General features: G+C 45.3%; 1 protein-coding gene and 1 pseudogene across 1 annotated transcript; one reads left to right on the top strand and one right to left on the bottom strand.

Annotated features, from left to right (window-relative positions):
• Positions 1-528: 528 nt before the first annotated feature.
• Positions 529-6,663, bottom strand: LOC129356217 (transcription factor E2F4-like; annotated as a pseudogene).
• Positions 6,664-7,858: 1,195 nt separating this feature from the next.
• Positions 7,859-22,451, top strand: LOC129356224 (protein C12orf4 homolog). Its single transcript, XM_055025821.1, is given in 16 exon segments — positions 7,859-8,049; positions 8,051-8,186; positions 8,907-9,052; positions 9,647-9,668; positions 9,671-9,827; positions 10,521-10,620; positions 10,716-10,840; positions 10,992-11,098; positions 11,183-11,296; positions 11,299-11,376; positions 12,066-12,194; positions 12,799-12,867; positions 12,942-13,144; positions 19,272-19,329; positions 20,028-20,095; positions 21,614-22,451. Coding segments are annotated over 16 exon segments (1,692 nt in total). The 5' UTR covers positions 7,859-7,962; the 3' UTR covers positions 21,707-22,451.
• Positions 22,452-23,093: the final 642 nt, after the last annotated feature.

Raw genomic sequence — 23,093 nt, 5'->3', positions numbered from 1 at the left:
GGCTAGATTTAAAAGTTTATAGACGACACAGAAACATACAGAGGATCTGTGGCCAGCGTTAAAACTTTATATTTATTCTGCTTAACAAAACCCTGGAGGCTCTAAAAAAACAGTTTTAAAATCCCTTACAGAACCTTAAAACCGAGTCATTTTAATCTGATCACATCTTTACATAAATTTCTTGTTTGACTTGCAGCTAACATTAGGCTGGTTAAAATGGGAAGACTGGGAGGACTGGACTGAGACCAAGCTGCATGATTCCTGGGAACAGTTTCGAAGTTCCAACTGCAGAAATGATAAAGCATCGTTCGCCGCTATCACAAAAATATATTCTCTATGTACAAGGAGGACCCAGAACCCGGTTCTTCTGGTTCCCAGGAGACGCTCTGAGATTCTTCAGTACAAAAGGTCCACACACACACACACACACACACACACACACACAACACACACACACACACACACACACACACACACACACCACACACACACACACACACACACACACACACACTCTTGTACCAACAATGCAAAAAAATATAGTTTTGACTTTTTTCCTTGGAAAAGCTCAAAGTTTCCAGCTGTTTTCTGTACATGGCGCTGATGGAGGCGCTGATGGAGGCGCTGATGGAGGCTGCAGGCAGGCCAGACGGGGTCAGAGGTTAAGGATGGGGACATCGAAGAGATCACAAAGGCCCTCGGTCTCGTCCAGGTTGTAGATGTAGTCGTGGTCGCTGGGTGGAGGCGACAGACGGAGGAGAGGCGAGAACACTGAGGGGAACAGGAGAACGGTTAAAGGAGCCAGAGGTCAGAGGTCAGAACCATCTAAAATCAGAATACAGCGTCTCACAGCAAAGCGAAAATGTTTTTACATCCAGAATCCTGAAATGCTCTTGAGAAGGAAATGACACCCAGAAAACGAAGACCAACAGCCAATCGGAGTTCTGCTGCACGGGCCCGGAGGGATCCGCACGTCCGGGTTCTGGTTCCACTGCTGCATGTTTCTGGCAGCTACAGGTTCTGCAGGACTGGAGCGGGTTAGCGTCCGGAACACGCAGCCGGACTCGACCCAAATTACCCCACCAGTATTCCCAGTATTCCCAGTGCCGCTCCTGACCTTCTCCCAGCTGGATGTTTCTAATTGGATCTTATCAGAGGTCAAAGTTCATCTTGATGCATAATGGTATACATTTTTCAGTTTGGATCAAATTTTGTCTCCTGACGTTTGAAATTCTTCCAGTTTTTATTTTATTTTGAAAAACGTTTCCTGTTGGGTTCACAGCTGTTACAATGGCAACCTGCTACCAAACGTCTGTTTTAATCATCATTTTCCCGTTGATGACGGAAAACGCGACCCGATTTCCAGTTTCCGTTTTACGACTGAAAGAAACAACAAAGAGCTGGATGGAGGTTCGGTACCTTCAGACGACATCAGGTCCTCCAGCAGGTCTCCGGGCATCATCTCTGCAGGCAGAAACCAGCAAAGCTTGTTCAACTCAAACATTTAGAGATGCTATCAATATCAGTTTATCGGGCAGCAGAGCTCAACTCGCCTTTAGTCGGGTCAAACATTTCAGAAAGCTCTTTGGGAAAATCCAAAACTGGAGAAACATCAGAGCTCACGTCAGCCGCACATTTCAGCACATTGATCAGCACATTATGAAGAATTATCCCAGAGACTCACGCTCAGACGGGTCCGACTTGACGGGCTGGAACCCGGCTAAGGAGGCAGAACCGTCCAGGGAGGGCGGAGGACTGCAGCTGCTGCGGAACTGCTGCAGCAGCTGACTGTGCTGCAGCACCAAGCTGTGCACTCGCATCTGAGGCCAAACACACAGAGGGAGAAATATGAAAAACAGGTGAAATCTGAAACGTGCTTCTCAGTGGTGTTAGTTGAACTTTAAACCAGCGGTGTCCAAAGAGCGGTCCGCGGGCATTTCTGGCCCCAACTTCAATTCAAGGAGGAGACAAATGAGGCACGGCTGCATGAAGTGACGGCCCAAGTTTTATGAAAAGCAAATAGACACAAAATATTTGTCTTTTAATAGCCAGCCCGCATGCATTGTTAATATCATAATAACTGACTACAAAGCAGTTTTAATCACATAAACCTTCATTTCATTATTTCATTAAACCTGATGACCCAAATCCTGTTTCTGACGACGGACTTTCTCTACATGAGGCAAACATGCAAACACTCCAGTTCAAGTTTTAGTTACCCGGCGTTGCTGCGGCGCCCGGTGTTGCTGCGGCGCCCGGCGTTGCTGCGGCGCCCGGCGTTGCTGCGGCGCCCGGCGTTCTTGTGGCTGGTTTATGGCTGGATGCGGCTGGCAGAGCTGCGGCTTGCAGAGCTGCAGGCGAGAGGAAATGTCATGTCGTGCTGCTGCAGATGGATAAGATCTAACAGAAACGTTTCCATCATTTTGTCTCTGAACCAGAAGCAGCTCGGAATCCAACATGGCGCCACGTTTCCCCCAGCAGACCTTCCACCAGACATTTATTTTACTGAACAGGAAGCTAACAGCTCACAGCAGCGGCTCTTAGTGGAGCATCAACTGCAAGTAAAACGCGACGTTCGGCCTGCAGCCTGAGAACGATCCGATTCCCCTGGGAGGCCGACCCGGATCGGTCCACCGAGGGACTATATAGGCTTTTCTACTTTATTTCCTGTCCAATATGAGGTGAGGACCTTTGGAGCATGGGGGGTCTTCTGGGTCGCCGTCTGCGCTGGCAGGCTGTGCAGGATGTCATCAGGAGGCGGGACGGGCAGAACCAGCGGAGCGGCACTGGACGGTCCTTATTGACCAGGAGAACCTCGATGGGTCCAGAGGTACTCTTCAGACGGATCTGGTACTTCCTCTGTCCATTAAGGACCTGCGCACGCGCACGCACACACACACACACACACACACACCACACACACACACACACACACACACACACAACACACACACACACACACACACAGTTACCCTGGCTCATGGAGCAACTTAGACTCTGACCCATCATAACCATAGCTACTTACGAGTCTGGCACAGGAACCTCCAGCTGCGTCCCAATGGGGGGGCCCGGATGGCCAGCAGAGTGTCCCCTGCAGGGTCAAAGGTCATGAGAACAGCCAGGTTCAGCCACAATGAACCTAAATGTTCTTTAACAGTTTTACCTTTAAACGCTCCACAGAGGTCTTCGTGCTTTACGTAGGCCATCGTTTGAAAGCGTTAAGGTTGGTCCAATAATACAGATAATAAGCCTTTCAGCTTTTAATCTGAAAGGCTTCCTGGTCAGGATGTTCATATTTATTATTATTCATTCTAATCTGAGAAAGCAGAGTGGAATGAAGTCGTCATCAGGACATCTGGACGCTGATGAACACAACCCTCTGCAGCAGAATCCAACTGCAGCACCACCGATCAACACAGAGGGCAGCACTGAGACACTGCAGCACACCGATCAACACAGAGGGCAGCACTGAGACACTGCAGCACCACCGATCAACACAGAGGGCAGCACTGAGACACTGCAGCACCACCGATCAACACAGAGGGCAGCACTGAGACAGTTTTAGGGTACAGAACTAAAATGCAAAAACTCCGTCATAAGAAAGATAAAACTAAATATCGATTTCAGACAGTTTATCAGCAAAACCACCTAATTGGAGGTTTAGTTAAACTTAGTAGAAGCTCGGATGAAGAAAATAATCAGACTGACAACAAGGCAGCGAATGCTTATGTAAACGTGATCATTGGTTTTCTACTTTGAATAAATTTGCAAGAATCTCAAGCTTTTCCCCACATTTTCATAACGAGGTATTTAATGTATAGAATTTGATTTAATTCAGTCTGGAAATGAAAGGCTGTGAAAACTTTCTGAATGGACTGAAGGGCCATCCTGAGGTTGCTGGTTAAATCTCCCAGCAGTTTTATTTTCTGGCTGGATGAATGTCACAGCTTGACATGTTTAATAAAAACACATCAAGAAAATCCCCAACTATAGAAATGTTTCCATGGAGACGGAGCGACACTCACGGCCAAAACCATTTGGGAAGTTTAACCGTGTTCTGACCCGGCAGCTCAGGAACAGAGCCTGAACCTGAGGCCGGTTCTGGTCGGGTCCAGAAGGATATGGGCTGTTGCTGGAGTCGTCGGTGACGTTCTTGATGCTCTGCTGGACCCAGACCTTCTGCTGGTCCAGCTCGTTCTCCCGCAGCGCCAGATCGTCCAGCTCGGCCTTCAGCTCCATCAGTTTGTCTGCGATCTCCCTGGTGTTGCAGCCTGGTCCCACGCCCCTTGAACGCACCATCAGAGCGTGGCCATGCAGAGACGTCAGCGTCAAATTTTACCATCTAATCTGTTAATGTTATTATTAATAACGCTTTGTATTTCTGCTTTAACGTCATTGTCTCATTTGTCAGCATTAGTTTCTGATCCAAGTTTTTATTGTTTACTACAGAATGAGAAGAATAAATGATAATAATTCACGGAAAATTTAATTAATTTTAATCTTGGTTCAACTGTTCCCTTGAAAAGCCATAAAAACTAACTATGTTCCCTGCTGGCAGCTATGGACTGCTTGTTAACTGAAACATTTTATTCTTTTAAATGACGATGTAATATCATTGTTCAGTTCCAGGGGGCGCTGCAGATTCATTCAGAGGAGAAATGAAGGGAACTTACTTCCACTGGATGCTGTTCTTGGACTTCTTTTCAATCAGACCGATTCCCTCCAGGACATTAGTGATGTCATAGATGCGTCGTTTCTGCCGTACGGCCAGAGTGTCTGCAGCCTGCGGAGGAAACGGGATGCAAAGGAAGCATCATGCTGGGGCTCCCACTTCCTTCCTTCACTGATAGAGACGACGAGCCTGTGCAGCTACAGAGTTTCACATAATTCTATTCTGAATTGACCAGAACCAGCAGACCGAGCCAATAGCTTCCTGAACCGGGACCCTGAGATCAAACCAGGTTTATTGCAAACGTTACGATTAGAGTCATGTTTCTCCTCCTCCATCTTTCAGAAGCCAGAAGTGAAAGTTCTTCTCTGCTAATTCAGTTTCATCATAAAGGATTCAGCTGAGGAGAAATTTCTGCTGAAAGTGAGAGAACACTGCTGTGAACTGCCAGTCAGCTGGCTACATCTCTCTGTCACTTATATTCATAGGACAGTCAGGATAGACAGAAGACCAGGCCTTCTGCTCAGCATGAAGTTGCAGAAAGTCTCATTTCATAAAATAAAAATAAACAACGTTTAGTAGTGATTAATCTACAAGTTTGTCTAGATCTGTGTGAAAATCAAACAAACAATAAATAAATATAAGTATCATTAGTAACACAAATAATACTACTAATAATAAGCTGCTGAGCAGTAAGGACACATTTACAGTATAAGAAAAATAAGTATGCAATTATTGAAAAATAGCAACTGATTTAACAAAATAATTTGGAAAGTAAAAGTTTGCAAGATATAGATGAATATATAAACAACTGATTATTTACAAATAAAAACAGCAGCAGACTTACAGAGTCTGATGGAAAAAGTGTTGTCATAAATTTTAATCTATATTTAAAGTTAATTCAATGCTTTAGTCAAAGTTATTCAAGGGTCACAGTTTGCAGAACAGCATAACTGTAATAATCAGAGTTTTTTGTATGAAAATGAGAATTTATTTTTAAGTGAAATTTAATCATGTATAAAACAAACAACTGAAACTGTATTTTTTCTGGAAGTCATAGCTTCACATCAGCCTGGACAGGAACAGGAAGAAGATCTCTGACCAAAATGTTACTTAAAGGTCAAAGGGCAGCATTTTGTTCTTAACCCCGCAGCCTGACAGCAGCAGCTGCCTGCTTTATCCCGGAGTCTGACCACCAACCAGAGCTTTCAGGGCTTTTAACTCTCTTAGTTGCTATACTTCTGAGTAATTAGTGAAGAATAACGACTGAAGACGTCCAGAGACAAAGCCTTCATCCCTGAGGAAGAGGAAGATTGCTGCTGCAGCTTTGGCTGAGGAGACAAAAGCTGACCCACTTTCCACACTTTGAATCTGCAGGGGGCAGAGCCTGACAAGTTACCCGGTGTTTTCAAACTTCACTCCGGGCTAACACCCGGATTCCGGCCTGGAAAGCCCCGACAGCCCCGCGGAACCGCGCCGGTTTTGCTCAAACAGAAACAAAACACCGCAGCTAAAGCTGAAAGCTATGCGCTAAAGTGTATAATTCACTGAAGCAGCCTGCAGCTAGCTGCAGCTAATGCTAAGCTTAACTGACAAAGACCCACGCCTTCAGGTCCAGGACCCCGTCCTTCGCCTCCTGCAGCAGGGTCACAAACTTGGTGGTGAGCAGGCCCAGGCTCTTCTCGTGCCGGCTCGGCGTCTGCGGCTGCAGCGAGTCCCCGGGAGTCCCCGGGTCGCCTCGGCTACAGGCCGACTCCAGCTCCATCATCGCTGGCTACTAGCTCCGCCGTTCTCCCCTGAAAAAATCACCCAGCGAGCCCAGGAGCGGCACGCCGGACGACAAGCAGAGCCCGGACGGTGTAGCGGTGTTTGTTGGGTCGGTATGGCCCGGATCTCCGCGGATTACTCCGTAAAGCCGAGCCGAACGAGCCGCGGACCGTAATTCAATGAGCAGTCGGTAGAGAGCCGTTGGCCACGCGAGGAATGACGGGACGCTTCTCCCCGCTGGGGCCGACTGCCAATACTCCCACCCAGCTAAAAGCGTGAAGCTGAACAACGGAAATTTTCGGAATAAATACAAATGCTTCTCTAAAAAATATGGTTTTATGACATAAAATACCCATGAAATTGAACAGATTTGAAGATAATTTTTTATGAGTAGAAAAAGTGCATTCTTCGTCATTATAGAGTTGTCGAGTTCACCGCGAACCCTTAATCACAAAAACTTGAAGAAACTCCAGTTGGACACACAACGTCTTAAAAAGCACGCATGCGCAAATCTGCAAAATTATGTCAGACTGGCAGGGCTATTTATAAAATATGAAACTAACATTTTTATGGTAACAAAACATTTTCTTCCTTCCAGACACTAAATGTACGTATTTTATACGACAGCAGCACAAAGTACTGCATACTTGTGAAGCGCAGGGAAATTAATCATTTAATCACTTTTTATTTTCTTTTTCCCCAAATTCAATTCAGTTTAAATTTTCCGCCTGATTTATCGCTGCAGATTTATTGGCAGGCCGATCGGTGATCAGCCGAGCTCATCCAAATACTTTATTTATCCCATTTGCAATTATTCCGATTTTCCATGACAGTTGAAGGTAGTTACTTGATTGGGTTATAAATTATGCAATGCCTGGAAATAGAATACTGTCCGTGAAGGAAATTGAGAGTTTTTCTTACTTTATCTGAAATGTACTGTCTTTTAATTTAAAATTACCCTTAGAAGTACATTTATGTTTCTAAATAAGCACTTAAGTACAAATATAATAGAGTAAATATTAGTCGCAGATCTTCAAAACCAGGGGCATATCATGTCAAAACCTGCCCGAATTAAGGAATTAATAGCAAAGAAAAGCTGATGCATTCAGAAAAGTTTGAATACTGTGGAGTTGACGAGATAATAAAACATGTAATACTGTCCAAATTACTAGGAAGAAAGACAACAGCTGATCCAATAGTCAAATAAAATTAAAGTAAAAGTAGATTTGGTTGATTTGTTAAATCTAACTCAAAAAGCAATAGTTGTCAGATAATATTTTCTCTCAAATTAACAGTTTGATAACATAATCCTTCAGTGAAGTCCGGGTTCACACTCCGCACCAGTAGGTGGCGCTGTTGCACCAAAGCCCTGGAAACCGCATAAACAAGGAAGTGGAAGAAGCAGAAGACGCAGAGTGTGAACCGGTCAGCTGACCTGCTCCAGCAGCAGAATTAACGCTTCTGTTCATTTATTGTCAGGTGAACTTCAGGAATGTTGTGATTTAGTGTCTTCTCGAGGCGCCGCCATGTCGCTCCAGCCGTTTCCAGCTCCGGACACCATGAGCAGAAGCAACGCGAGCGGAAGCAAAGCGAGCGGAACCGCTGGCAGGGAGTTTCGTGTTCGAGTTCAAGGCCGGGAAGAACACCTGCGTGCTCAGAGTTCCGCTGCAGCTTCCGGTCCAGCTGAACATCCGGGACCTGCACGGGAGGCTCATGCTGCTGCACAACATCCCCTGCTACATAGAAGATGGTGAGGCTGCAGCTCTGAGCTAATGAACACGGTTAATATCGCAGCTCCAGCGGCCTGTCTGCAGGCTGCATCCGGTCCGCCGAGTTTCTGGCCTTCACCTGCACTTGGCCAGACACTACATGGAAAATATACATGTCTGGACCCACACAATCAATTAGGATGTTTACAGTATTATTGAGTCAGTGTATGAAACACATTATGAGAGCTGCAGACATCAGCCTCTGTTGACAGGGTGTCAAACTCCAGATGGATGTTTGCTGGCCTGCAGCGTTTAGATGAGCCTCTGCTGCAGCACCTGATCACAATGATGGGGTCATAAAGGCTCTGGAGGACTGATCCTAATCCTGGAGGTCATGAAGCCGTTTCATTCCAGCTTTTTACCTGTGGCTCATCCAAAACCTGCAGGACTGGAGTTTGACACCTGTGCTATGGGAGGTTTGACCGTTAGCCCCGCCCACCAGGTTGGCCCCGCCTCCAGGTCACCTGGTCACCAGACTGTCTCCATCTCAGCCATTTTCTGGGTTTATTCAGCAGCATTTTAGACAAAATAATTCAGTGTCGACCAAAATCAGAATCGGCAGGTCGGACATTTTAAAAATTGGAGACCAACTAGAAAACTACAGTCGGTTAGAAAGTCTCTATTTCTGCTGATTGTGATAATTTTTCCAGTTTCAGGTAATGAAAACATGATCTTTAACCTGAAATGCTTCATCTGTGCAGAGCTGAAAGCCGCCCTCTCCGCCTTCATGGAGGAGCAGAGCGGCCTGGACTTTGACCGTGAGGCGGAGCTGGCCCTGCAGCGCCTCGCCTGCAGCGCCGTGGACATCAACCAGCTGACCAGCGCGTGGGCCGCATCCTACGCTCAGGTACAAACGCCTGCAGCCGCTGCTGCTGCGTGAACGGCTCTGGGGCCTCATGTTTAAAATGCCACGCAGTTTCACACTATAGAACCCAATTTGCAGGAAACGCAGCAGCTGCTGCTCCACCTGTCACCTCCATAAATACATCTGAATGTAAATTAGTATAAATATGCAGAAGTCTGCAGTCATCCTAACCCTCTGCACACAAACGTCACAATGAACCAACAATGAGACTTTCTCTGAGTTCCTCTCTTGTCTTCAGGTTCCCATTCCAACATTCACACTGAACCTGCAGGGTTCTGACCCGGTTTCGGGCCACATTTAAAAATCACTCTGAAACAGTTGATAAAATAAATATTCAATCACTCGTCTACATGGAAAATGCCAGATTTTTTCAAAGATTAATAATGATTATTATTATTCTGATCCAGGAGAACTAACTTTATGTTCATGAAAAGAAAAACTGATTGGAGTATTACCTCAAAAAAGTTATTTAAATGTCTTTGAAACCTAACCTGTTAAAAAAGAGTTACTGTTTTGTGATTGATGTGGTTGTGATTCCCCAACCCTCCAGCAGGGGTCACTGTTTGTGTTCCTCAGACCAGCCTGGAGCACGCTCGGCCGAGGAGCCCAGCTGGGACGAAGACTTTGCTGACGTTTACCACGAACTGATCCACTCGCCTGCCTCCGAAACGCTGCTGAACCTGGAGCACAGCTACTTCGTCAGCGTGTCGGAGCTGATCAGCGAGCGAGACGTGGAGCTCAGCAAGCTGCAGGAGAGGTAGTGCCGTCCCCTTCCCCCCCCATCGCCGCTGTCCCCTTCCCCCCCATCGCCGCCGTCCCCTCCCCCCCCATCGCCGCCGTCCCCTCCCCCCCCATCGCCGCCGCCCTGGGCGTCGACCAGAACAATTGCTAATGGTTATTGCTCTGACCATTAGTCACATTAAAAGATCAGATCCTGCTGATTTTATTCAATCATTTTAACCGTTTTCATGCACTATTAGAAATGTATTAAAAGATGCAAATAACCAAATAATAATTTTTTTAAATTAAAAAAATAACCATTTTCAAAGACAATAGCAGCATTCCTTCAGTTAATGTTGGATCATTTGCAGCAAAGCAAACATCAACAGGTTCCTCTTCTTCTTTGGACTCGTGTTGAATCAGCTTCAGCTGGTTCCCTTCTGTAGAAATCAATCAGCATCCGATTATTAATCATTCGATATATAATGAGCATCAGATTTAGTGTAAATTAACTCAACTGTTTCTTCTTAGTTTCATTATTTACATGTTATTTTTGTTTTCCGTTGTAAATCCCCATTTTCCTGATCAAGATAAAATCCTGAAGGTTTTCCATCCAACTGGCAGCAACTGGTTTCCTCCTGAGGCAAAGCTGCCAGTCTGACTGCTGCGTCTGTACCCCGTCTGTCCCTCCCTCCTTCTGTCTGTCCCTCCCTCTGTCCTCCGTCTCCAGGCAAGCAGCAGAGATGGACAAAGTGATGCATGAGCTGGGAAACACGCTGAGCGACCACGATGTCAACGCCGTGGCTTCGCAACACTTTGATGCTCAGCAGGTAAACGACAGCAGAGACACGTCCACACTGAGGACACGTCGTCCTGCGGAGACGTCCACTCTGAAGACACGTCGTCCTACCCCCTCTCTCTGCAGGTGCTGGAGAACAGGTGGGCGAGCGAGCTGAAGCAGGTGACGACCATCCAGAAGCAGGAGTACCAGGACTGGGTCATTAAGCTGCACCAGGATCTGCAGAAATCCAACAACAGCAGCAAAATCAAGTGAGTCTGTCAACAGCAGCTTGGGGCTGCTCTCTGGTGAAATAAGCCGAGGCTTGCAGTGGGACAGGACGCCATGTGAGAAAGCGTTTCTCCTCCATCTTGGATGGCGAGCGACGGTGAAGATGGATTTGCTGTGATTCGTGTTTTGCAGCGAGGAGATCAAGGTGCAGCCGGGCCGGCTGGCGGAGGCTGCGGACGGCGACTGCAGGCCGTTCGAGGAGCATCCGCTGCTGGAGGAGAGCTTCACCATCCACCTAGGTGCCTCTGCTCCTCCTGCAGCCTGATGGCGCCTCTGCAGGTGGAAAGCATGGCGGCACCTCAAGCTGTTCTCTGTTCATGCAGGAGCGCAGCTCAAGACGATGCACAACCTGCGGCTGGTCCGTGCCGACGTGTTGGACGTCTGCAAGCACCGGCGCCACAGCAGCAGCGGCGCCAAGCTGCGGCGCTTGCAGACGGCGCGCTCTACTCGTCCTCGCTCTGCGGCCTGGTGCTGCTGGTGGACAACCGGGTCAACTCCTACAGCGGCATCAAGAGAGGTCGGCCATCTTACCCTGGTTACTGTGAAACACTGGGCAAAAGTCCCAAATCAGACTCTGCTCATCATTTCACCTCCTGGCCTGATTTCTCCCACAAGCTGAACATCTTGTGCTTATCAGAACCTGTTGGACCATTTACAGGAAGGTTTTTATTTGTCAGTGAAGCTAGAAATTATTCAGCAATTTAAAACGTGAAGGGATTGATTTGAAGTGAAATATTTAGAGACTTTGTTACATGATTGGTTGTTATTTTTTAACTGAATCATTTCAATTATGACCTGGTCATCATCTCTGCTGATCTCCAAATGGAAAGAAGCTAAATGTAGTTTAATAGATTTCTTCTTTTTGTAAAGATTAATACTGTTCCTGCAAAACAATGCACAACGGGGGGCTCCCGTCCCGTCCGGTTTCAGAATGCGGCAGCAGGTGTGCTGCAGCTGCGGCGGCAGGTGTGCTGCATCCAGAAGCTGCAGGGTGGTGGAGACTGACTGTCAGCAGCTGCTGATTAAACTTTTAGTTTGTCTGCCTTGTTTTGATAATAAACTGAAGTTGATGAATGACAGCAGCTCATCAGCTGCTGAAGCAGCTCAGGAAACTGTGCTCTTCTTGCTGCTGCAGCTCCGGTCCGCAGCATGTGATGCGGCAGCGGCTCACAGTCGGGTTCAGGCTTTTTCTCTGCTGATCTCCAGACTTTGCCACGGTGGCGAAGGAATGCACCGACTTCCACTTCCTGAGCCTGGAGCAGCAGCTGGAGGAGGTGCAGCAGGCGGTGCTGTATGCGCGGGTGCAGCGCTGCAGCAAGCAGAAGCAGCCGGCAGGTGAGTCCCTCTGATCACCTGCTCTGCTTAGTTTAAACTGTGTTCTAACTGAGCCGCTGAATTTGTCCATTTTTATTTAAAGAATTAGATTTTTGAAGTATTTCTTGTTAAAATGTTTGCTCATATGAAGTTCAGTTTCTGCCATCATTTCATCTGATTTACTGCCGTACCAGAAACACAGGATGCTGAGGTTCCACGTCTGGACTTTTTCATGTAAAAAACAAGTGTGATTCGTCCTGTTAAAATTTTCAACGCGTTGAAATTTCTGTCATTAATCTAAATGAAGGACTTGAAGTCCAGGCTCTAGTCTCTTTGTGTATCCAGCTGACTGGGTTTAAGGATTTTGTAAATAATAAACTAAAAGTCCCTATTGTTTTTGTAAGTGGTGTAACTGTGCGTACCTGACGTCTTTAGCGTCTTCTCTGCCAGGTGGTTTCTCCTCAGAATCGGCGGCGCTCAGTTTGACGTTTATTTCTCCTCCACCTCAGCGGTGAAAGGAACGAGGAAGAACGGAAACAGAAATATTTTTCTCCTCTGGATCCGTCCAGAGACGCTCATCACTCCAAGTTCTGCATGCGTCAGTTTTGTTTCTGTTTTTCTACAGAAAATCAGAAGAGTGGAGGAGATGATAAGAGCAAAACAGCTGAAAGAAATCCCTCAAATATTCTCCCAGGTATTGATGTTGAACACGTGGAGATGCTCTCAGTTTGAGTCGGTTCTTCTGAATCGCTCCGTGTTTTCCTTCAGGCGAGTTCTACATCTCCAGACACTCCAACCTGTCGGAGGTCCACGTCGTCTTCCACCTCTGTGTGGACGACAACCTGCGGTCGGGAAGCATCACGGCGCGCGACCCGGCCATCATGGGCCTGAGGAACATCCTGAAGGTCTGCTGCACGCACGACGTCACCACCGTCACCGTGCCGCTGCTGCTGGTCCACGACATGTCCGAGGTACCGACCGGCCCAGCCCGGCCCGGTCCGGGTCCGCACACACAGGAAGCAGCGACCTGACCTGGTCTCTGATTGGCTGGTCAGCTCTGCTCCTGTTCTGACCAGCATCATGGTCTGAACGTGAGCAGCAGCAGTGCATCAGAGCCATCCATCATTGTGCATTTCTCATTTTTCTCCACATATTTATTGGTTTCACACATGGAACTTTAACTAGGCCATACTCATGGTATTGCTAATCAGGGTTTCCCCAGAAAACGGGCTAAGCCTGATGACAGCAACGCTAGTCCATTAGAATCTAAAGTCTGCAGCTTCTAGAATCTCAAGTCTGCAGCTTCTAGAATCACAAGTCTGCAGCTTCTAGAATCTAAAGTTTGCAGCTTCTATAATCTAAAGTCTGCAGCTTCTAGAATCACAAGTCTGCAGCTTCTAGAATCTAAAGTCTGCAGCTTCTAGACTCTAAAGTCTGCAGCTTCTAGACTCTAAAGTCTGCAGCTTCTAGACTAAAGTCTGCAGCTTCTAGAATCTCAAGTCTGCAGCTTCTAGAATCTCAAGTCGGCAGCTTCTAGAAAAAGTCTGCAGCTTCTAGAATCTAAAGTCTGCAGCTTCTAGAATCTAAAGTTTGCAGCTTCTAGACTCTAAAGTCTGCAGCTTCTAGACTCTAAAGTCTGCAGCTTCTAGACTCTAAAGTCTGCAGCTTCTAGAATCTAAAGTCTGCAGCTTCTAGAATCTAAAGTTTGCAGATTCTAGACTCTAAAGTCTGCAGCTTCTAGACTCTAAAGTCTGCAGCTTCTAGACTCTAAAGTCTGCAGCTTCTAGAATCTAAAGTCTGCAGCTTCTAGAATCTAAAGTCTGCAGCTTCTAGAATCTAAAGTTTGCAGCTTCTAGAATCTGAAGTCTGCAGCTTCTAGAATCTAAAGTCTGCAGCTTCTAGAATCTAAAGTTTGCAGCTTCTAGACTCTAAAGTCTGCAGCTTCTAGAATCTCAAGTCTGCAGCTTCTAGACTCTAACGTCTGCAGCTTCTAGAATCTAAAGTTTGCAGCTTCTAGAATCTAAAGTCTGCAGCTTCTAGAATCTAAAGTTTGCAGCTTCTAGACTCTAAAGTCTGCAGCTTCTAGACTCTAAAGTCTGCAGCTTCTAGACTCTAAAGTCTGCAGCTTCTAGAATCTAAAGTCTGCAGCTTCTAGAATCTAAAGTTTGCAGATTCTAGACTCTAAAGTCTGCAGCTTCTAGACTCTAAAGTCTGCAGCTTCTAGACTCTAAAGTCTGCAGCTTCTAGACTCTAAAGTCTGCAGCTTCTAGAATCTAAAGTTTGCAGCTTCTAGACTTTAAAGTCTGCAGCTTCTAGAATCTCAAGTCTGCAGCTTCTAGACTCTAACGTCTGCAGCTTCTAGAATCTAAAGTTTGCAGCTTCTAGAATCTAAAGTCTGCAGCTTCTAGAATCTAAAGTCTGCAGCTTCTAGAATCTCAAGTCTGCAGCTTCTAGACTCTAACGTCTGCAGCTTCTAGAATCTAAAGTTTGCAGCTTCTAGAATCTAAAGTCTGCAGCTTCTAGACTCTAACGTCTGCAGCTTCTAGAATCTAAAGTTTGCAGATTCTAGACTCTAAAGTCTGCAGCTTCTAGACTCTAAAGTCTGCAGCTTCTAGACTCTAAAGTCTGCAGCTTCTAGAATCTAAAGTTTGCAGCTTCTAGACTCTAAAGTCTGCAGCTTCTAGAATCTCAAGTCTGCAGCTTCTAGAATCTAAAGTTTGCAGCTTCTAGAATCTAAAGTCTGCAGCTTCTAGAATAAAGTCTGCAGCTACTAGAATCTCAAGTCTGCAGCTTCTAGACTCTAACGTCTGCAGCTTCTAGAATCTAAAGTTTGCAGCTTCTAGAATCTAAAGTCTGCAGCTTCTAGACTCTAACGTCTGCAGCTTCTAGAATCTAAAGTTTGCAGATTCTAGACTCTAAAGTCTGCAGCTTCTAGACTCTAAAGTCTGCAGCTTCTAGACTCTAAAGTCTGCAGCTTCTAGAATCTAAAGTTTGCAGCTTCTAGACTCTAAAGTCTGCAGCTTCTAGAATCTCAAGTCTGCAGCTTCTAGACTCTAACGTCTGCAGCTTCTAGAATCTAAAGTTTGCAGCTTCTAGAATCTAAAGTCTGCAGCTTCTAGAATCTAAAGTCTGCAGCTTCTAGAATCTCAAGTCTGCAGCTTCTAGACTCTAACGTCTGCAGCTTCTAGAATCTAAAGTTTGCAGCTTCTAGAATCTAAAGTCTGCAGCTTCTAGACTCTAACGTCTGCAGCTTCTAGAATCTAAAGTTCGCAGATTCTAGACTCTAAAGTCTGCAGCTTCTAGACTCTAAAGTTTGCAGCTTCTAGAATCTAAAGTCTGCAGCTTCTAGAATCTAAAGTTTGCAGCTTCTAGACTCTAAAGTCTGCAGCTTCTAGAATCTCAAGTCTGCAGCTTCTAGACTCTAACGTCTGCAGCTTCTAGAATCTAAAGTTTGCAGCTTCTAGAATCTAAAGTCTGCAGCTTCTAGAATCTAAAGTCTGCAGCTTCTAGAATCTCAAGTCTGCAGCTTCTAGACTCTAACGTCTGCAGCTTTTAGAATCTAAAGTTTGCAGCTTCTAGAATCTAAAGTTTGCAGCTTCTAGAATCTAAAGTCTGCAGCTTCTAGAATCTAAAGTCTGCAGCTTCTAGACTCTAACGTCTGCAGCTTCTAGAATCTAAAGTTTGCAGCTTCTAGAATCTAAAGTCTGCAGCTTCTAGACTCTAACGTCTGCAGCTTCTAGACTCTAAAGTCTGCAGCTTCTAGACTCTAAAGTCTGCAGCTTTTAGAATCTAAAGTCTGCAGCTTCTAGAATCTAAAGTCTGCAGCTTCTAGAATCTAAAGTCTGCAGCTTCTAGAATCTAAAGTCTGCAGCTTCTAGAATCTAAAGTCTGCAGCTTCTAGAATCTAAAGTTTGCAGCTTCTAGAATCTGAAGTCTGCAGCTTCTAGACTCTAAAGTCTGCAGCTTCTAGAATCTAAAGTCTGCAGCTTCTAGAATCTCAAGTCTGCAGCTTCTAGACTCTAACGTCTGCAGCTTCTAGAATCTAAAGTTTGCAGCTTCTAGAATCTCAAGTCTGCAGCTTCTAGACTCTAACGTCTGCAGCTTCTAGAATCTAAAGTTTGCAGCTTCTAGAATCTAAAGTCTGCAGCTTCTAGAATCTAAAGTCTGCAGCTTCTAGAATCTCAAGTCTGCAGCTTCTAGACTCTAACGTCTGCAGCTTCTAGAATCTAAAGTTTGCAGCTTCTAGAATCTAAAGTCTGCAGCTTCTAGACTCTAACGTCTGCAGCTTCTAGAATCTAAAGTTTGCAGCTTCTAGAATCTAAAGTCTGCAGCTTCTAGACTCTAACGTCTGCAGCTTCTAGACTCTAAAGTCTGCAGCTTCTAGACTCTAAAGTCTGCAGCTTTTAGAATCTAAAGTTTGCAGCTTCTAGAATCTAAAGTTTGCAGCTTCTAGAATCTAAAGTCTGCAGCTTCTAGAATCTAAAGTCTGCAGCTTCTAGACTCTAACGTCTGCAGCTTCTAGAATCTAAAGTTTGCAGCTTCTAGAATCTAAAGTCTGCAGCTTCTAGACTCTAACGTCTGCAGCTTCTAGACTCTAAAGTCTGCAGCTTCTAGACTCTAAAGTCTGCAGCTTTTAGAATCTAAAGTCTGCAGCTTCTAGAATCTAAAGTCTGCAGCTTCTAGAATCTAAAGTCTGCAGCTTCTAGAATCTAAAGTCTGCAGCTTCTAGAATCTAAAGTTTGCAGCTTCTAGAATCTGAAGTCTGCAGCTTCTAGAATCTAAAGTCTGCAGCTTCTAGAATCTAAAGTTTGCAGCTTCTAGACTCTAAAGTCTGCAGCTTCTAGAATCTCAAGTCTGCAGCTTCTAGACTCTAACGTCTGCAGCTTCTAGAATCTAAAGTTTGCAGCTTCTAGAATCTAAAGTCTGCAGCTTCTAGAATCTAAAGTTTGCAGCTTCTAGAATCTAAAGTTTGCAGCTTCTAGACTCTAACGTCTGCAGCTTCTAGAATCTAAAGTTTGCAGCTTCTAGAATCTAAAGTCTGCAGCTTCTAGACTCTAAAGTCTGCAGCTTCTAGACTCTAAAGTCTGCAGCTTTTAGAATCTAAAGTCTGCAGCTTCTAGAATCTAAAGTCTGCAGCTTCTAGAATCTAAAGTCTGCAGCTTCTAGAATCTAAAGTCTGCAGCTTCTAGAATCTAAGTCTGCAGCTTCTAGAATCTAAAGTTGCAGCTTCTAGAATCTAAAGTTTGCAGCTTCTAGAATCTAAAGTTTGCAGCTTCTAGAATCTAAAGTCTGCAGCTTCTAGAATCTAAAGTCTGCAGCTTCTAGAATCTAAAGTCTGCAGCTTCTAGAATCTAAAGTCTGCAGCTTCTAGAATCTAAAGTTTGCAGCTTCTAGAATCTAAAGTTTGCAGCTTCTAGAATCTAAAGTTTGCAGCTTCTAGAATCTAAAGTTTGCAGCTTCTAGAATCTAAAGTCTGCAGCTTCTAGAATCTAAAGTTTGCAGCTTCTAGAATCTAAAGTTTGCAGCTTCTAAAATCTAAAGTTTGCAGCTTCTAGAATCTAAAGTCTGCAGCTTCTAGAATCTAAAGTCTGCAGCTTCTAGACTCTAAAGTCTGCAGCTTCTGTTTTTGCTGCAGTTTTCCATCTGCCGCTCCATGTTGGCTCCTCTTGCTGTGGGACGGATCCGACTGGTTTTGCGGCCCGGTTCTGGAGCCCATTTAGAGGAAGCCGGACCGCAGCGCAGACAGAACCGCTGTCTGATTATTTTTAGGTGTTTTTGTCTTTGGATGAGAGGAAAGCAGAAAAACTATTTCGAGAGACGAAGGTCCGGCTGGTCAGAGGGCAGAACCAGACGGGTCAGCCTCTTCCTCATCCTCTTCATCATCCTCGTCCTCATCTTCATCATCATCAGCCTCTGTGTGGAGCTTTCAGGATCCACTTAGTGTTCAGCTCACAGAAAAGTTCATTTATTCAGGATTCAGTTCAAAACTGGAACTTTATCTCTCGTTTCTCTGTAACTGTGAACCATAATCAGATTTCTGGTTTAGTCACATCTCCTCTTCCTTTTCCTCTCCTCTTCCTCTTCCTTTTCCTCTCCTCTTCCTCTCCCCTTTCTCCCTCTTCCTCTCCTCTTCCTCTTCCATTTCCTCTTCCTTTCCTCTTTCTCTTCCTTTTCCTCTCCTCTTCCTTTTTCTCTCCTCTTCTCTTCCTCTCCTCTTCCTTTTCCTCTCTTCTTCCTCTCCTCTTCCTTTCCTCTTCCTTTTCCTCTCCTCTTTCTCTCCTCTTCTCTTCCTCTCCTCTTCCTTTTCCTCTCCTCTTTCTCTCCTCTTCCTTTTCCTCTCTTCTTCCTCTCCTCTTCCTTTCCTCTTTCTCTTCCTCTCCTCTTTCTCTCCTCTTCCTCTTCCTCTCCCCTTTCTCTCCTCTTCCTCTCCCCTTTCTCTCCTCTTCCTCTTCCTCTCCCCTTTCTCTCCTCTTCCTTTTCCTCTCCTCTTCTCCTCTTTCTCTCCTCTTCTCTCTCCCCTTTCTCTCCTCTTCTTTTCCTCTTCCTTTTCCTCTCCTCTTCCTTTTCCTCTCCTCTCTTCTTCCTTTTCCTCTCCTCTCCTCTTCCTTTTCCTCTCCTCTTCCTTTTCCTCTCCTCTTTCTCTCCTCTTCCTCTTCGTTTTTCTCTTTCTCTTCCTCTCCTCTTTCTCTCCTCTTCCATTTCCTCTCCTCTTCTCTCCTCTTCCTCTTCGTTTTCCTCTTCCTCTCCTCTTCCTCTTTCTCTTCCTCTCCTCTTTCTCTCCTCTTCCTTTCCTCTTTCTCTTCCTTTTCCTCTCTCTTTCTCTCCTCTTCCTTTTCCTCTCCTCTTCCTCTTCGTTTTCCTCTTCCTCTCCTCTTCCTCTCTCTCCTCTTCCTCTTCGTTTTCCTCTTCCTCTCCTCTTCCTTTTCCTCTTCTCTTCCTCTTCCTCTTCCTTTCCTCTTTCTCTTCCTTTTCCTCTCCTCTTTCTCTCCTCTTCCATTTCCTCTCCTCTTCCTCTTCGTTTTCCTCTTCCTCTTTCTCTCCTCTTCCTCTTCCTCTCCTCTTTCTCTCCTCTTCCTCTTCCTCTCCTCCTCCCTACAGGAGATGACCATCCCCTGGTGCCTGAAGAGAGCAGAGTTGGTCTTCAAATGTGTCAAAGGTAACCGTGACCTTTGACCCCTGCCAGCCCCTTGCTGCCTGGTGAAGCAATGACAGGATTATGAAAAATATTTTAAATCATGTTTTAATGTATTTCCATGCAGTGTTGCTTTCATTCTGTCATGTTTTAGAAATTTTAATCACAGCTGTTAAAAGGCCTGATGGCCTTAGCCCCGCCTTCAAGAATCACCTCCTCCCCCACTCACCTCCTTCAGACTAGCCTGCAGCAATTAGCAAACAGCTGCTGAGCTCGTTATAGGAGCTGCTGCTCAGCGCAACACTGATAAAAACGGAGCTTCAGAAACAGCAGGAGCCTGTTAATCCTTTCATCCATGAATTATGATCCTTTGTATCAGAATTTTCTTTCATTTTCTTTTATGTCTTATGGCATGAAAAACTGTTGTAAATTTTTTTTATTCTATTTGTTTTAGGTGATCAATTGTAATTTTCTCCAAATACATCAGTAGTGTTGTTGTAAAGGGGTTTCTGGTGTCGCAATATGTTTTTTACCTGCAAGAGTCGGTAGAAGGAGGAACCGGGTCGGTTGCTTTTTTGTCTGTCAGCCAAATTGGATTTAACAAAAATAATTCCTTGCATTTGATGGGCAGTACTTGATGCAGTGCATGATGGGTAATGTTCCAGATGTTTAATCATGTTTGGAGGTAAACGTAATCTTCTGTTCTTGTTTTCTGCTTCCAGGTTTTATGATGGAAATGGCTTCGTGGGACGGAGGGATCTCCCGCACCGTTCAGTTCCTGGTGCCGAAGGTGAGGCCTGCGGCTGTTTGCCGTCACTCAGCCAGGTTCCTCTTCGTGTCGCCACAGCAAGGAGCTTCTGGTATTTTAGGTGACCTTTGACCTTTAGTTCAGTGTTTAACCAGCTGGCCTGTGATTTATCTGCGTCCAGGGCAAAGGTCACAGCTGCTGATAGATGAACTTTAATGTTTTTTCCTAAACTCTCATTCATCTGCACTTTAGATTGAAATGATTTATTTTCATCAGTTTGATGCATCAGTGCCAGAAAAACAACATGAAGTTCTCGTTTTAATTCAGACTTTATCCAACATTTGAATCCCAACAGCTTCAGGTGAAAATGTGGCACAGTTTAGTTCATTTATCTCAACATCAAACACAGGATGACATAACTCTTACTCTCACTAGATATTTTAGATTAATTCAGTTTATTTACAGTCGACATTCACACCGCTTCACTTTCTCCACATCTGGCTTCGTTCCAGCCTTTTTCCAGATCTTCTTAACCTGATCTCTGATGCCTCGTTTCTGACAATGTGGGACCAAGTTTACTTTGGCAAATGGATTCAAAATGGAAAACTAAGAAAAAACACTTGCATAAGTATTCCCACCCTTTGCCATGAAGAGCTGATCTGTTTCCACTGATCCCAGTGAGACATTTCTCCAGACCAAACAGAGTCCATCTGACTGGACTTAACCTGTCTCTGAGGTCAGAGGTCAAACATGAAGCCGGTGACCTTAATGCCAGGCGTCGTGCATGAACGAGGTGCGAATACTTGGATTAGTCAGGTGTGGCGTGTTTGTCCTGCACCGCCAGTCAGACAGAAATGTTGATCTAATCTGATCAGATTAGCCCCAGTTAGCCAGCTGGAGCAGCTAGCCAGCAGCTAGCCTGCAGCTAGCCAGCAGCTAGCCTGCAGCTAGCCTGCAGCTAGCTCACACTTAGCCACACGGCAGCAATGAGTTTTAAGAATGAGTAAATGTTTAAACCAGGTGTGACTAATAATAATGATAATAGATAATAGTCTTTGTGACTGAACCAAAAATGTGATTTGACCTCCTGCAGCTGGTCCTTTTCATCACCAGGCTGCCCAAGTTACTGCATGATAAACATGCTGCAGACTAAATGCATTTGGAAGCATTTGTTCTGAATTTATTTTGGACTGCAACATGTAGAGTAGTTTTATTTACTCTGAAAATGATTATATATTTCTACGTTGTTTAGAAAATAATTTATTTCTAGTGGCAAACATATGCAGGATAGTCGCTCCATCAAAGTGCAGATGCTACGTCTTTTGGTACTGTCAGTTCCAGACCAAAAGCTAAAAGCAGACTAGTGGCCGATGCTGGACTGCTCTCTGATTGGCTGATACTGAACTGCTCTCTGATTGGCCCCTGCCAAAGAGGCTTCAGCTGATTTAGGACAGGAAGCTGTCAAGGTCCTAAAGGTCAAAGTGTCAAGCTCCTAAAGGTCAAACTGTGGAGGTCGTAAAGGTGTCCTCTGACTGGCCGCCATCTTTCTTTGTGTTGCAGAGCATTTCAGAGGAGATGTTCTACCAGCTGAGCAACATGCTGCCTCAGATCTTCCGTGTCTCTTCCACTCTGACGCTCACCTCAAAGCACTGATGAGGAAAACCATTCCAGATGAGGCCAGGTCACGACCTGATGAGCCCAGGAATGGTTTTCACAGGCGCAGCAGAGCGGAGATCCTGGTCAGACTTTCATCCATCCAGATTTCATTAGATGAAGCAGAAAATCTCGAGACTTTGAAACAGAAATGAATGAAAATGTTTTTCTGCCTGACGGATCGCTGACGGTCCACCCAGACAACATCAGAACCAGAACATCCTCGCTCCTGGCCCTGTTCTAGATCTGAAGTCAGACGTTTGGTGAATAAATCCTTCTGGAGGACATCTGGTTGCTCCTGCTGGTCCGTACTGGAGATGTTTTGGTTCTAATCCGCTTTCTTCTCTTCCAGCTTCTGGAAAGACGAGTTCTTTGGATGAGATGATTGTTTTTTCCAGGGAAATTTGATTTGAGCTTCCTGGATTCATCTCATTCTAGCTGCTGATCTAAAAGAAACGCATCCGGTTCTACTGGGATAAACACGAGCTGGGACGCTGCCCGGCAAGACGCCTGGGCCACTAAAGCAAATCATTTCATATCTTCCCCTTCCTAAAATGACGAGCCGAGTCATTTTTATCCCAAATTATATTTGCAAAAGATGACATGGCCCGTTATTTTAGGAATATTAGCGATTTAGCTGTTCCTCCCCTCTAACAGTAGGTGGCACTATTCCTGAATATAGAGGAGGAACAAAGTGGAGACCACACACACACACCCAGATACACACACCCACATACACACACACATACACACACCCACACACACATTCACACAATGACCACTTTCATAATCTGAACAAGCATCGATCCACCTGGGATTATTTTCCTGCTTCTGCCCTCAGCGAGTCCATAAAGATATTTACTGTATTTCTAATTAATGTTTTACTAATAATAATAAAGTTGGAGAGCTCAGCTGTGCATTCTTCATGGATCCAGGGAATCTGGTTTCTGGTTCTGATTGGACCCGTTCAGCTTTTCTGCTGGTGTAATGAAGATTATTTATCAATATTCTGCAGAAGTTATGATCCACATGAGGCCGCTAAATCTCAACTGAGTTCAGGCCTAATTAAAGATGGCAGCCATGTTGTAAACAAGATGGCGTTGTTCTGCAGGTTTGTTTCCAGGCTCTAATGTTTGGTTCAGTGCCAGAGGACCCCGAGCGGCTCCCCGCCCGAAACGCAGAGCCGCCAGGAACTGCAGTGTTTCTCAATATTCAAACATTTTCTCACCTGGCTGAAAAAGATCCACATCCTGTATGACCAGGACAAAATCAATGTGAAGCAACCATTTCCTGTTTCATAAAACCTGGCTCTGGTTCTGCTCCAGCTTTGCTCCTGTTAAACTGAGTTGTTTCCTCCCACTGTCACCACAGGCTTTCTGAGAAGTTG

The sequence above is a fragment of the Poeciliopsis prolifica genome, unplaced genomic scaffold (genome assembly GCF_027474105.1).
Source record: "Poeciliopsis prolifica strain line A6 unplaced genomic scaffold, Auburn_PproV2 SCAFFOLD161, whole genome shotgun sequence".
Classification (NCBI taxonomy): domain Eukaryota; kingdom Metazoa; phylum Chordata; class Actinopteri; order Cyprinodontiformes; family Poeciliidae; genus Poeciliopsis; species Poeciliopsis prolifica.
Note: the sequence above shows the minus strand (reverse complement) of the source record. Positions and strands in the feature narration are given on the sequence as shown.